The 13,190-nt window shown below is 42.5% G+C and overlaps 1 protein-coding gene across 1 annotated transcript in view; it reads right to left on the bottom strand.

Moving 5' to 3' along the window:
• Positions 1 to 13,190, bottom strand: part of RPTOR (regulatory associated protein of MTOR complex 1) — a 75,295-nt gene that overhangs the window by 61,851 nt on the left and 254 nt on the right. Inside the window, exons 2-4 of the mRNA XM_010721427.2 lie at positions 13,067 to 13,181; positions 4,972 to 5,072; positions 3,909 to 4,053 (exon numbers count right to left, since the gene is read on the bottom strand). Coding sequence (XP_010719729.1) covers positions 3,909 to 4,053; positions 4,972 to 5,072; positions 13,067 to 13,181 — 361 coding nt within the window. The remainder of the gene's footprint in view (positions 1 to 3,908; positions 4,054 to 4,971; positions 5,073 to 13,066; positions 13,182 to 13,190) is intronic.

Here is a 13,190-nt window from a genome sequence, read left to right as displayed (position 1 = left end):
TGTGCTTTAGTTCTTCACCCACACGCACCACCTCAGCTGGCAGAGCACAAAGGCAGATTTTCTTACATTCCACTCAGGCTGAGTCAGTGCCTAATGCTTTTAATTCTCATGTCACATTTTTTAATAAAGTAATATTGATGTCTTCTAGCATTCTGTCTTTTTCTGGGAATGGCTCGTATTATATTGCACCACAGATAATATTAGTGATAAATGACATTTCTTGCTGGGACACTCATACCAAGGAGCAGCTACAGAGAAGCCGAAGCCGCCTGCAGTGTAGGGCTCAGGCATCAAGGCTACTGCTCAGAGCTTGGACTTCTGGAACTGTTGAATATTTCAGTCTGTATCAAATACGTTGGATAAGATTTCTGTGTTTGTCTTTTCTGCAAGTACGACTCAACAACATATTCTGTTCAAGTGCATGTACGCATCTCAGCCCAAGCTCACCTGCTCAGCAATGGCACCGTGCACTCCCTGAGCCTGCATCAGAGGAAGCCAGCTGGGCAGCTGCTCAGACAGCTATTTTTTAAAGCAATATTTATTGCTACGAATATTTGGTACAACTCTGAAAGCCTGCTTTCTTCTGCCACCGTGTTCCCCTACTCCAACCACAGCTTAGCTGCTTTGCTCTTATATTTCTCCCTGTTAAACTATCTGCAGTCCACGAATGGGTCTGGGAGATGTTAACACAGATTGCAAACAAAAAATCTGGTTATGGCAACAGCGTAATCTGAATTAAACTCATCCTTCAAATGCCAAACGGCTCCAAATACCTTTCAAACAATCACTTTCCTCCTCCTGAGATGCTAAGAGCTCCGTGTACCTAAATAGAGACTCATTTCTCTGAGAAATCAGGGTGCAGATTGCACCTGCCCTGCACCGCTGCCACAAAGACTGCTGTTCCTCTCCACCTGTAATTGGGTTGCTGTATTATGACTTCCTTTTCAGCTGGAATTCCACACGTATTTTATTTGCAGTACATTATGACTCTCTTTCAACTACAATTTCATGCCTGCTTTATAGACTATTGCAATATTTCCATTATGGGCAAATCATAGTTCTTCCATGGTGTAATTAAGGTACTTCATTTTTAATCTATGTCCCAGGTTAGGAAATATTTCTAAATACATTACTGGCTCTTTTCGAAGGCCATGAATATAACTTGCTGCCAACAGCAGTAATGTATAAACTGTAACCCATCAAAACAGAGATCAAGATGCTGACAGAGCACCAGGCCCCTGTTCGTACCGCACAATAGACAAAACAACTCTCCAAGCTGAACAGCTCAGCCAGTTAATCAACATATATTAATATTAATACGTGTATTATAACAGTGCCTACAGCAGCCAGGGACCTGCAGCACAAGGCACTGCACAGATCCCAACAGCACGTGCCTGGGAGGGTTTACACCTAATGCAGGTAAAACACAGCATGCCAGTGAAAGGAAGAAGGGCTCTAAGGAGCTGCAGGGCGCTGGGGCTTTCTGCTCCCCTCCCCCTGACTGTGAGGGTTTCCCAGAGAGAAGGAGCTGCAGGGCACACAGAGCACCCCGGGTACACTCACTGCTGCTGCTGAGATCAGGGTGCCGCATGCAATTCAGCAGGGTCTGTGCGTGCCTTACTACTTCAGCAAAATGCTGCTGTCAACTTTCGCCTTTTCTGCAAAAGATGGTGCAAAATGTAATACTAAGGCAAAAGCACTTTGCCTCTCCAGTCAGCCTTCTGCTGGGATACAAATCATGTCCGCATGTAGATCCCATTTTACTTTGCTTCCCAGCTCTGAATCTGAAGAACGGCTCACATCAGTAACAGCAGATATACGTGGCAGTCCTCTCTGGACACTATGAATGGACAGCAAAGTCCAGGGGATAAAGCAAGAGAGAATATATGCACATTTGTACTGGAGAAGTTAAACATCACACCACACTGAGGCCACAAGCAACAAAGCCAAACCTGAGCCAGGAACGCGTACTTGGTGCACACAGGATCATCATTCCATGGGAACAGAGGAAGGTACAAAGCATTAACACAAGCAACACCCAGAAAGCACAGAAGAGAGGAAGAAGAGGACGAGGAGTGGGGAAATCCCAAAGTTTGAGGTCAGATCCTTGAAGAACACCGACAGACACACTGCCTCTATTCACGTTCACCATCAGCAGAAGCTGCTGCATCATCCACGCAGTCTCCACCACTTATCAGCACAGATTATCAAATCACGCCAAAGTTTCAGTTCTTTTCAGCACCCATTTAGCAGCTCTCCATGCCTTCAGCCAACTGATCTAAATAAAATGAGTTTGGAGGATCTGGAATCCAGTAGAAAAGCACTGAATGAAAAGTGATAGGTAAGCGCAGGTGATTATTTTTAGAAAGTATTTAAGCAAGGCCTAAATTAGTTTCTAAATCTGTCATTACTGAAAGTTCATAATAAAGAACTGAGCCACCTCTGACAAAAGTGGAAATTTCCCCTTTGGTAGATTTGATGCAAACTGCACCTTTTTTAGGACACTGTAGCAAAACGTGTCCAGGGATCCTCTCCGCTCACTCACTTTCAACTTTGCGGGTGTTTGGGATTCAGAGGGAGAAAAGCCTCTTCCTAAGGAATTCCTTCTTTTGGTAAACCCTAAAAAGCAGCAACAATGCAACTATCCTGTGGTATGGTCTGAAGGACTTCACAACAGTATTTTTAGTCCCATTTTGCAGAAGAACACAAGAGAAGAAAGCCTTGCTAGAATTCACCATTGGACCAAGCAGGTCTGTGACAGACAGAACAGGATCCCGGACTTCTGAGTTTCACTCCTGTGGTTCAGCACACAATGATAAGAGCACTCCCCATATTTCCAAACAACTGAAGTAATTTTCCTCCAAAGTTGTTAATTCAGAGCACTTAAGAACGCTGCCACGTACAGACAATACACTCAAGCAAGGCTGCCAACCTGCTAAAGTTCCATCCAAAGTCTGTCCCATCACCTCCACGCTTTCCAATCCTGAAAGCAACTTCATTCAACCAGCAATTGCCAACTCCTTGCCTGCACCTCACGAAGCTGCTGGGGCTCTCTGTGACCCGATCTCCATTTCTTAGAGGAAACATTCAATGTGATTTGAACTTACTGATGCTGCTATCAGGTTAGCACTGATCGTTATCACCTCATACCACCACTACATTTATTTTCCTCTATGTTTTAATGAAGAAAAACTTACCAAAGGAATCTGAAAATACAGGCTAATTAAGCCCACTCAGTCACCTTTACCTGCCGTTCCATCAGCCTTTTAGCAAGTCACACAGCTATCTTTTTCTCCTAAAAGAATTGCATTAGCTTGACTACACTGGCTTGTACTTAGCCAAATTTTACACTGCTCTAGAATCAAAGCAAGCATTTTTATTGTTATTGTTAACATTATTTGTATTGCTGTTCTTCATGGAATGCTTGTTCGATAGTCAAAACCACATTTAAGAGGCTTTACATAACTGTGCCACCTCCATTTCTGTTAATCATCTTAAAAGCAACAGTGACAATAGATGAACTCAGCGGCAAAAGAACTCTACAAAGCAAGTTATGATTTTCTCCCTTAGGCCCATAATGCTCCCCCCCTTTGCAATCAGAGGGGATCAGCTTTGCTCTGTGCAAATAAAGGGGATGTCCCATTCCCTTTCTATTTGGAGTGAACGATTACATAGCTGAATAGAACCTTCTGTATTACAGAATTGCATCACATTCATGTACGCAAAGAGAAGAAATACATTTGTAGATGGGTATTTACACTGCCACATGCTCTTTCATTTTTGATCCGCAGACTTAATCGGTAAAGCACCGTGTAGATTTAAGTAGTAACAATCTTTCATGACCACAGCTCCCCAAATCTCCTTAAGGCAGCAGCAGGCTTTGCAGCACAGGGAACTCTGTGACTTACCACATTGCATGCATGTACGTTGGGGGTAGGCGGGGGCTGCTGACTGGGGTACAGTTGTAGGATCTCATAATTCTTTCTGCCAAGAGAAAGTTACGAAATAAACTGGCCACGAGCAAGTCTTGCCTGAAGAGCTTCTGAAAAAGATCTGTCAAGAGATGGCACGGATTACTTCATGAGCACCTTTATAACTCGGGTACCCCAGGTATTACGTAAAAATCATTTAAGTGATAAAAATATGTAAATATTTTATTCAAACAACAGCAACAAAACTCTACAACAGTCTTTTAGTGGCGGGATATCCCAACTCTTAAAGGACATCTGCCCTCTGAGTTCCCTTAAAACATCACTATTACTCTGCATTTCACATGAAAAGAATTAACTGCTGTTTACCTCAGGCTGGATTTGCCTTTTCTGGACAAAATTTCACTTCTAGTGATTTGGAAATTGTAAGGGAGAAAAGGACCTGTGTGTACCATTTAATAAAGAACTACAGTACTAACTGGCAGTTTGATGTGCTCACAAAAAGCCAACATGAACAGTAAAAGATAACAAACACACTATCTCCTAGAAGAGCAAAGAAGTATTTATGCAGCAATGAGCATTAGCATACAAATATATACAAATTTGGCCGCTCATGCTCTAGGAGAATGAATTTAGAGCAGAAGAGAGGTTGAAAAATGGAGTGAAGTTACTTGGAAAAAGATACACAGTCTTATCAGCAAACAGAGAGAAAGTTGTTGTTTTTTCCATGATGCTAACAAAGGCTGCAAGAAAACAGATTGCTCCTTCCAGATACAGTAAGAAAATTATTCAAGCTAAAGCAATCACATTAGCACTGGAAAAAACCTTCCTAGTTTCTAATTATCATGTTGCTGAAATTGTTGCTGAGAAGAACGAATATAAAAAATTTAAGTAGCCTCAAGATCATGCCTGAGCTGTTCTTTCAATATTAAGCTTTAATTTTCTCCTTATTTCAGCGTCTCGTTTCTCTAACTCTTCATCCTGCTTTGAATAAGCAATACTCCCTCCTGATGAAAACTTGCTTTGCCTGCCCAAGTCGTACCTCTAGGCAACACGTTCCACGCAATGGTGTCTGTGATGGCTGTGAAGATCCAGTTCAGCTCCCCCAGGGGAGTTCTCCTGTCATTCAGTCTTCCAGGAATCCTATGGGGGAAGAAGGAAGGTGGGAACAAGGACGTTCCCTATTAGTTGGGTTTTTATTTTTATTTTTTAAACACGTTGCACACAGTCACTCTATAATTGTATCACTTGTGTCACGGTGGTACCTATATGCCCAAAAAGCATAACATAAGGAAAAAAAAAAAAAGCTTCCTATTCTGCTTTATTATTCTTTCTCTCCTGAAGAGAACGAATTCCTTTCCCCCCAGCGTGCCAGGAGACTGCCAGCACTGCATGAAGGGAAGCACAAAGAGGCACTGCCACTGCTGCTGCACTCAGGCGCACACCGGAGCTCACGGCCATCCTCCATCTGCTCTGTGTGCCCAGGCTGCAACAGGGAGTGCTGTGTCAACCCTAAAAATATCAAAATCTTGTCAGCAGTACATATCTGGAGTCTATTTGTGGTACTCAAAATGCTGAGGAATCCAATTGCTAATTTTATCAAATATTTTGATGTAGGAAAAAAAAGGTGGCAGTGATCAATAGCTGGGATGGCAGCTTTCCAAACAGCAAGAGACTCTTGGCACTGCAAACACACAGGACATGCACTGAAAGTGAGCAAGATTGTTTTTCAGATTATACCTTAGGTAGGAAAAAATAACTCAAACCCTCCAAAAAGCTGAAGTATTCACAGAGCTATCCCCTTTCTCAGACAAAGCAAAAGCAGAGGACCAACTAGTGATTCTACAGGAATAAAACAGCAGCACGTTACATCAGCACTAACTAATATCTGCTTTTAAGTACATCTCCTCGGAGCCAGGGGTCCATTATAGCACACAAGCAGCAATGGACTGAGCTGCACTTGGGTTGTCACAGTGGAGGCCTTTACTGTGACTACAGCAGCTACGTCCCCTCTCTTCAGAACCAAACCAAACCGATTCCTCCAAGCATACATCATGCCATGGAGTAAGAAATTTAAGGTTACTCCTACAGCAGAGAAAGACTTGAGCACTGTGGATGAACACCCACCAGAGGGAAGAATCCTCATGCTAATGAATACTTTGTGCTAGTGGATGAAGAAAGAAGAGCATTTAATCATTAAGAAAGGGAAGCAACTGAACGTTTTTAAAGGTTTCAGGCACACGTGCTTCAGAGGAACACGAGCTATTTAGCTCTGCTGAGGAGCAGCCAGGTGGAAAGCTGCAGCCAGAGATAGGCAGAAGGGCAGAGCAGATAACATCCCATCCCCATGGGCTGCCCATTTGTTACTCCAGGCATCAATGCACCAGGGACAGCCTGACAGGCATTCAGCACAGCAGAACAGCACCAAACTGCAGCCTGCCAGCATAGTGCAAACCTAAGAGATTCAGTCTGTGATCCATGCAGGGACAGATTTTAATCTGAAAGCGTTTCCATGAGCTACATCGAGCTGCTTGCTTTTTGGTTGTAACTGAAAAGACACTACAGCACTCCCAGGTTTCATGTCGGAAGGAGGGAAAGCAGCTGCCCTGTTCGCCACCTGGGAGGACCTCGCTTTTGTGAACTGAAAGAAGGTGCTCGAATTCATTTCACCCAGCTGAGCTTGTGCTGTATTTGCTTATCCATTACAACAGTCCAAAGGAACTGCAGGACCAGTGAGTGATGTCTGCTGTGAGTCAAGAGAGCAGCCAGAAGTCTGCTGGGACACCACATCGACATACGCTCAGGACTGAGGGAAAGAAAAGAGGCTGTGAATTGTTCTTCAACATCTCTCAGCTTCCTGCTCCATCCTCCTCAATTTTCTCAGATGTGCTTTCTAATGCTTTGTTGCTTTGCACTGGGAAAAACAAATTCATATAGTAAAAGCATCAAGACAATCTATATGAAGAGCAAAGCTTCGTCTATGCTAAGTTGTTCTGATACATATGGCACTAGCATTCCCTATGCAGGTTCAGATGAAGCATATTCCCTTGCACACATTTCTGAAATAGCTGGAAATTAACATCTTATAAAAAATTCCTGTCTGTCTTGATATCAGAGGAAAAATATACAGCTCTGAAACAGTGTTTGTTAACTGATCCCCCAGAGCAAGCAGAGGGAACACAAGGCCACACAACCGCTCTTAGGAGGATTTCACATCAATATTTGCATTGCAGAACACCCTCTGCAGCAAAATAACAGCATTTCCTAAGTTGTCATGCTATTAATTAGAAACCAAAGCATTCCTTGTTGAGGTTTTCCTCGCAAGCCAAATGCTGAGCTTAAACCTTCTAAAGGCCACTTTCAAGGCAGCTTTCAGCGCAAAGAGAAATAGCATTTCATGGTGGAGTTTGAATCTTTACAGCAGATGGAGAGCTCTGCATACAGTTCATACTAGATTCTGTTTACTAAATGCAAATTGTGTGTTGATAATTATCTTACTGGTGGCACTAAGCAGGAATGACAGGCTGAAACCAAAAGTTGATGCTAGCAGCACAACCTTAGAAACTCCTTTAACTTGAATAATCTGCTTTATCAGCGAGCAAGGTATGCTTATTTTTTGCACTGAAAGGCTAAAAATGACTTCTTGTTAGTTTAATACAGGTTTTAGTTTGGCTGTTAAAATACACTTGGTATTTTTGCACCAAGCAACCGTGCTTTCTAAGACGAGCTGCCAGGTTCATAGAAATAGAGCTGCCTGTAGGGACCGCAGTCACGAAGCAGACATTAACAGGATGCCATTCGCACATCTGCCGTGTCATCAGGTGAGTTCATTTCCTCTCTGCCCCCATACCCACTCAGGAAGGTACAAGTTCCAGCGCTGCGAAGATTAACGGTGCTCAGTGCTTTGCAAACCTATGCATTAGGTGTTAATGGTGGGGGTAGAGAGTGTGGAATAGAATGAAAGGCAATACATTTCAGTAACCGCGCCAGACCGTATCAGGGCTTTCCGATTTTGAAGCAGTGCTAGAAAGAGCCATTAGGATGAAATTGGCAGCGCTGCTGTTCTCTGTGCTGCACACAGGAATCAATTAAAGTTGGAACAGTCAGTACGATAAATCGACAGACGAAAATAAACACGTGTTCTCTGTTCCTAGATTGGACTGCTCAGACTCTCATCCCAGAAAGCAGAGGACAGCTTGTACCACTCAAATGAAAAGCTGAATGATTGACGGGGGGGTTTAACACAGTGTTCCTCAGTGTCAATAGACCCTGATCACAGATTTATTTGAAATAATCAATCGTGGAGTTTCTGTTTTGTATTTTTTAACTCACCGTTTACACCTCTTTTAGAAGAGCAGAGGTCACTTAACTATTGCTATCTTTTTAGAGTTTCACTATACAAATTTTCAGATGAAGCACGTCTGAGGGACTCAGCACATTTCTCTTCCACAAGAAGCTCTTCCAAAGCTGTCCTATGATTCTAAAGTTTCTAATAACTTCTATTTGGACAGGCACCTACACAGCCAGCAGGCTGCAACGGCCCAGAAAGTATTCTCCCCCACAAGGAACATTGCTATCGTCTTGGCATCACTTCCCCCGATGTCTCTCATTACGCTTCGACAATCACCAGAGAGCCTTTGACAGTCAGGACAAAGCAGGCTTCATTTGTAAAAACTAGTTTTGAGGAAGGGGAAGAAAAGGAAAAAAGGGCAGGCTGCCTCAGCTGCTGGCTTCAATTTAACATCTCTGGACTCTCGATTGCTTCTTCCATCAACTTCCTGACAGATGGCTTTACAAAGACCTAAATCACTGCAGTCTATTGTGAAAAGTGAAGACTACAAAATGTCAGGGTCACTAAGGAGCTCGTGCTAGGTGTTAGCATCAATGTCCTTGTCAGAAATTTAGCAAAATCCTATGAATCACTTTAATTACAGGGGAAGCATTTACTTCAAAGGATGCCAGATTTTCCCTTTGGATGGGCTCCGCCATTACCTCTATTTTTGTACTATAATACATACAATGTGAGATATGCAACGTGATACTTAAGACTTCAAAAAACAAAACGCATTGGCGTTGATTTATAGCTGCAAACATTCACCATAATTTTAGCATTGGGAAAAATAAGTATGTATATTTCACATTTTATAGCCTCGGGAAAAAAAAAGAGGAGAGTATATCATAGAAAATGGTAAAACAATTCTGCACACAGCATATGTGCTGTGGCAATCTCCTGAACTGGCAAGAACTGCTTAGAAATGATCAACACAGCTAATGGGCTCAAAGACAACGTGCTCTCATCACAAATCACACCAATGGCACAGGGCCGTCGTGATGGAGCTCCTGAAACCTTGGCAAGCTCCTTGAGAAAGACAAAATGTTTGAAGTTCTTAAATGATTTGTTTGAGACTTCTGTCAGGCTTTGCACACCAGTTTTCAATCCTGTCGTCGTTCTGCACAAAGATACGACAGAAGTGTTGCCATGAAAACCATCCTGTTGAGTGTAATCTTCACTTTGTATATACAATAGACTTTGCCTACACTAGAGGCTGTTTCCCTGTAACAACAGTGATCAAATTAAATAGTCGGTTTCAGTACAACCAGATTTACTACGGAACAGAAATGTTTCAGACTAGGACCTTCCAAAGAAGCATTCTCCCTGCCCTCGAGTACCAATGGGTACCCACTGCAGACAGGTAGCACAGCACAGCACCCTTCCACCACTGACTAAACAGCACTGACTAAAACATGACATCCTGAAATATATGCTCTAATGTCTTCTATTGAATTTTGCAGAAGAAAATGAAAGGGAATGAAAGCTGCTTAAGTCAGACCTAAAGGCAAACTAAGATTTCCCAGTATAAATCTAATTAAAATAATTTAAAAAAACAAGTTGCAGACTGGCAGAAATTGGACTAGTTGAACTGTAACTTCACATTGCACTTGACTTCAGCTGAGATCACCTGAAAAAAGAATTAGGAATTAACCAGCTGCACTCCACAGCCCACCCTCCACTTTACCATTCTGACACAGCTGATTAATTAAGTTCTGAGGGCACACACAGAAGATATTTGTTATACTACAGCAAAATTTCTACATTTTCTCCAATTACATTACATTTTGCTGCGTGATATCTTGGGATTTTATTTTTCCTACTTTGTCTTTAAATAGGCTCCTACTGAACACCATCAATAATCAATAGACACTCAAACATTAATAATTTCTGGTCCCTGACAGTCTATAACGCTTAAAATGGAAACAAAATTAATTTTAGTCCCAAATTTATTATTTCTAGTGATTTTTATAAATAGATTTTGTGCTGGTGAGCGACAGCCCCAAGATGGGCGCTGCAGCAAGACAGATCTCTCCCACAGCCTCCTGCCTACGTGACATCCACAACAGGCCCTCTGTATCAAAGCATGACAACGGGGGACAAGATTTCCCTCCCTCTGCCAGGCACCAAACGGACCTGGGGAAAAATATCCTGGGAAAGCAATATACTGTTGTGACTCTTTTGAGAACGTGATTTCCAGAGGGAGGGCCTATGCGGCAGTGCAGGTGGACGTGCTCTCGTACAGCCCCAGCTCTTGGTACCCAGCTCACACCCACCCTACACTAAGTTATGCTGCCCCTTAGGGTATCACTAAAAAATGTGTAAAGGCAGAACAAAGCCTCGGTTCCTTGCACTCAGGAGCCCCCAGCCAGCTGTGAGATGACAGGACAACTTGTCATCGAGCAGAAGAGACCAACGGAGCCAGCAGGGATGCTTGACATCAGTGCTGCCACAAAAGACTGCCAGAGCTGCCTGAACTCTTAGCACTCCACCGACCTAAACTTCTCCTTTTTTCCTTTACATTTCATTGCCTGGCTCCAGCAAACATCTTTATTCCTAAATGAGGGATTTTTTTTTGCCTTTATCTCAGCAGATTTGTAATAGAAACGCACATCAGGATGCACCATGCATTTATTCATCAGGACGCTGGTTTAGCCTAAATAATTATTAGTTTGGGCCCTTCAAAGAAGGTGCAGACTAATTTAGTCTCAAAGTTTGCAGCCTAATTAGAATACAAGCTCTCTCCACAGTTCTAAAGACAACTAAATTATAAATTACAATATACACAAAGGCAAATTGAGAAGTATTCTAGTGCTATCTTGGGACTGCAATAAAAAACATGTGTTTTCTTTAACTGATGATATGTAGCATATTATTATGGAGGGTTTAAATACCTGATACCTACAGGAACCTATTTCGAGTGCAGCCTCCATGAAGAGGGTCTTTAAAACAATCCCGGATTTGGTGACCTTGAGGGCCTTTTCCCACCTTGCTCATTCTATGACTCTACGACCCCACAGAATCCACATTCGCTGTGGTATTATCAACAAGGATATTGATTATTTTTTCCAGTAAACCATTCTTTGAAGAGTTTTTAACCCTCAGCAACATGAAGGTTCTTTCCATGAAGGAAGCCAACTCCTGAGCTACCTGGCTCAGACTGTCACTGACACTGCCATATGTTCTCTGCTTTGATACACCCTTGGAGCAGTATGTTAATCACAGTTAACATAACGCAGTCACTGTTTTGGACCACATTTATTCAGTGACCCGAAGAGACCCCAGCCTGCACCAATGGTGAGCCCACTGGTTCAAAAAGAATTCATCTCTATTTCTTCAAATGAGCTCCCTAAATGATCCCTAAAACAATCTCCCATTGTGAGCCATACTGGTTTAGGTTTGGAAACAATTTACGTCTAGATCCTATTTTAGCAGTGCATGGTGACATGGCTTGAATAACCAGATACTGCATTAGGGCAGGAAACAACTAAACTTTGGAAATAAATACAGCTTAAACCATCTGCTTGTCAGCCTTACAGGTCTCGTGTTTGTTTTGGAAAGCTGAGAAATGATTTTAATTTTGGTTAAGACTAGTGCCACTGAAATACAGTTTTGTAGAATCAATGCTTTGTTTCTCCAACAGAAATGAGAGAGGATAATCAAATTTTCACGTGTAAAATTGCCATGATTAAATACCCAGATACTCCTGATAAGCCTGTCTACGCTTAAAATACACGCTGTGGAAGAACTAATGGCATTGGGAAGCATCTTTAACCTCATCAGAATGAGAATCGTGCAGGTTACTCAACAGGGAATGATTCACTAAAGCAAAACCTGAACAAGAAATGTTAGCTGATGCAACCTTATCTTACCTCACTGCCTCTGCTATCACCGACAGTTTGCTATGGGCAGCATGAGCAATGAGTGACTGCTGTACTTTGTGACACTATTCGGAAGATTATCAGAAAAATAAGAAAGTCTGAAATATATCTCTGTTTTAAAAGCACGCTTATTACCCAGACTCCTGCTTCCTCAGCCCTTCAGGATGCCTCTCAGTTCCGCAGCTTTTGTCTCAGAGCAAGGATGGTAACTGGGCTGTGGGCACCCACACGTCAGAATAGCAGACATGCAGGCTGTTCTAATTCATCTTGACAATGATATTTCTAGCATCCAAACTCCTCAGAAATTGAACAGTGTTTAATTAATTACTCCCGGTTTGTGTGCGTGTATCAATGTTCCCAGAATAGGATATTCAAAAATAATCCACAGGGAGGACAGAACTGCATCTACTGCCCTGACTTTAAGAACACACTTCCCATTAAAAAAAAATAATGTGAAAAGCCAGCAGGGACTCTGGTGGGCAATTATTATTTCAAAGGCCAGCTTGTTGGTATAAACTGAAGGAGATTTACGAACAGCTTTCTTCCCTCAGCTGCTTCAGAATCGGTAATTACGCTCAAATATTGTTTGAGTAGAAGGATTATAGCTCATTTCAGTGTTAAGTCAGAAACATAACGCTGTTGGAGAAAGGATAACAGGACAGCATAGCAAGGAAATGAAAGGCAGTGTTTTTGGTGAGCACTTTTCTGCTCGTGGTGGTTTTGGTGATGCTGGATGAGCGGGTCTGCCCCATAAGTGCCCACGGCCAGAGCAGGCTGCAATGGGACACAGACAGCAAACCCATCAGGGAGGGACCCTGCAGAAGGCTTGCAAAGAATTTCCCCTTGGATAAACAAGAGGAATGCTGGAAATAGTCAAGAAATAGAGCAACCAGGGAAAAAAGTATATATAGTAAAATTTGGCTTACTTCTCTATCAAATCCAGCGTGACTCCTGGCACCAGTCTGACACTCTTCTGCATACAAAACCTGTGGGGGAGAAAACAAAAACAAAACACACTAATTGTATATTTAACAGCAAGATCTGTGTTAA

This window comes from Meleagris gallopavo, chromosome 20 (assembly GCF_000146605.3).
Source record: "Meleagris gallopavo isolate NT-WF06-2002-E0010 breed Aviagen turkey brand Nicholas breeding stock chromosome 20, Turkey_5.1, whole genome shotgun sequence".
NCBI lineage: Eukaryota > Metazoa > Chordata > Aves > Galliformes > Phasianidae > Meleagris > Meleagris gallopavo.
Note: the sequence above shows the minus strand (reverse complement) of the source record. Positions and strands in the feature narration are given on the sequence as shown.